Below are 2,443 nucleotides of genomic sequence, written 5' to 3'. Positions count from 1 at the left end.
TACAGAAAGTGAAATTAAAACAAAATAATTATTATTAAAAATAATTAATTTAAAATAAAAAATAATAATAAAAAAATTGTTATTAAATAATAATAATTACCTCTTCAACTGGTAAAAACTCCTTAGATGACATTTTATATGACAGTTTATTTATATCAACATAACTGTTGATATAAATAACCTGAAGTTTCATTTTTTAAATAAATTCTATAATCGCAAAACTTGTCTTTCGTAATTTTGTTTTTGTTTTACTCAATAGTAATACAGACATCATTAATTGTAAAATCACACTTTAGTAAATAAAAGCTGATTAAGAAGCTTGGTATTATGATAAAACATTATTTTTATAATACTTTTTAATACTTGCATCAACTTAATAAAAGATACAATCAACTGTTTTGTTTATAACCTAATTAAGTAAATCTTTGATTTATTGTTAAATTTTGTTCTCATGACATTACTTTTTCAAATATATAAAAATTCTCACCTAATAGTATACAGAATAGCAAAGGAAAATCTTGTGTAGCAGATTTACGTATATATTTATGCATACAGTAGATGAAGATAAATTAGTTTGGATAGAATTTCAAAGAAAAGATTTGTTGTGTGCAAAAAATAGAATTATAATATAGTTAGCTGGACAATTCTTTACAGATGTACTCAGATGTTGGAAGTGATATTATTAAAGAGATTAATTAAAATAAATTCTGTCAAAATACATATTTTTTTGCATTAAAGGTTATTTTAGGTGTTCACTAAAAGTATGGTTTTTCCTTCTTTGAATATAAAACAGAATTTCTGATATTTTTTATTAAAAGATATTATTACAAATTTTTCAGCTAATTCAACTTTCTCCTTTTTAATGAACGATATTCCAAATCTTCATTAGAAATGTCAAATCCTTCTTTTTCTGGAGATTCAGGAGCTGATAAATCAAATTTTTTGACAGAAATTAGGACACGACTGGGTGTATTATAAATATTTAATTGTTGTGGTTGAATTTTTTTTGGATCAGAACTTCTATTAGCAATTGGTGTAAAGTCACATGCTGTAGTATATAGTTCTTCCTTATCAAGTAATAAATTAATTCTTTCTATCAAGTCTTTTCTATGAAAGTACGAATATCTTTTTACAAACTTCTCATACCGTTTATCATAATATGGTCCATAGAGGATAGCACAAACTTCACTAATATTGTGTTTAATCACAGACCTAGAATAACAAAAAATGTATGAAAAGTTTTAACTTGATAATTGTAATTAAAGCTGGAATTCATAATTCCTGCCTAATTTACAAATATAGTTTAGTATTTTAACTTGTAGTTTAAGTTAAGTAAGACCAAGAATTGATGAAATGGACAATACATATCAGTAGACAAACAAAATGCTTACGTAAAATCATCTGGTGTTGAACATAATTGGCTTATTGCATCTGCAAATTTATTAAATCTGTATTTATTAATTTTATTTATTGGAGCTTCCACTAGAGCTGGTTTGGTTATATGATATTCCTCTAGGTCTACAACCAATCTTCGTACATTATTTTTAATCCAGCTGTAAAAGCCTTCTAGAATTTTGTCATCTACATTGTTATATAGTGAAAATATAACATCTTTAAGTGAATTTATTGATATTTCTCCGTCATTTAAAAGTTCTATCTTAAATTTTTTTAATTTAGATAACAATTTTGTATACAGATAATCTGATTTTAATATTTTTTTTGGCAAAAAAACTTTTCTAGGAGACATGATAAATTTTTTAATAAACTTGAAAATTTAGGTGACAAAAATTTTACTTTTCTAAAACGATTTAAAGATCAGTGTAAAAACTATTTTGATGCTACATAATTAAATTTATAATATTTGAATAACGCGCTTTTTATTATGTTAGCAACCATCAAGTGTGCAGAAAATTCACCCAAGAGCTAAGTTCAGACCTATTCTATTCTATTCTGTGGGCCAGAGGTATATGTGTGGCGGTACCATCGGCAGCGCTGAAGTACCGCGTTCCGCGTTCAATTTGCGTTGCGTCGGTCCACACGTAATATACGTGTAATACACGTATTCAATTTCAAGGCGCGAAAGGAAGGTAAAGCAAAAACTTAGTCAATTTAAGTGAAGCTCCTAAGTGGAGTATATGTATATATATATTGAACTTTGAATAACAACTCGATACAAATGTGATTTACAAAGTAAGGTCTTAAGCTATCGAGACGCGCGCTGCGAGAGCGAAAACTGAAGTGCAATTCCCCGTTTCCTCTGGAAGCTCGTCGGCTCGTAGTTCCTTTCCTCTTGTGTGGTCCCACTCCAAGTTCTCAGGCCCGCTCGGGCTGGCTTCGGCCTGCGCAGGTAAGCTCCGTCCGAAAATTGTGGGAGCCTTAGTTTATTTATAAAAAAAAAACCTTTCGAGTCCCGAGAATCCCTATATTCACGAATTATTCGTCA

General features: G+C 28.7%; 1 protein-coding gene across 1 annotated transcript; it reads right to left on the bottom strand.

Moving 5' to 3' along the window:
• Nucleotides 1-227: 227 nt before the first annotated feature.
• On the bottom strand, nucleotides 228-1,872 carry LOC116418026. Its single transcript, XM_031933205.2, has 2 exons — nucleotides 1,392-1,872; nucleotides 228-1,212 (listed from the first exon to the last, which is right to left on the bottom strand). The coding sequence occupies exons 1-2, from the start codon at nucleotides 1,745-1,747 to the stop codon at nucleotides 840-842; spliced, it is 729 nt and encodes a 242-aa protein (XP_031789065.1). The 5' UTR covers nucleotides 1,748-1,872; the 3' UTR covers nucleotides 228-839.
• Nucleotides 1,873-2,443: the final 571 nt, after the last annotated feature.

Source organism: Nasonia vitripennis (assembly GCF_009193385.2).
Source record: "Nasonia vitripennis strain AsymCx chromosome PSR unlocalized genomic scaffold, Nvit_psr_1.1 chrPSR_random0038, whole genome shotgun sequence".
In the NCBI taxonomy this organism is placed as follows: domain Eukaryota; kingdom Metazoa; phylum Arthropoda; class Insecta; order Hymenoptera; family Pteromalidae; genus Nasonia; species Nasonia vitripennis.
This window is presented reverse-complemented; position numbering and strand designations above follow the sequence as displayed.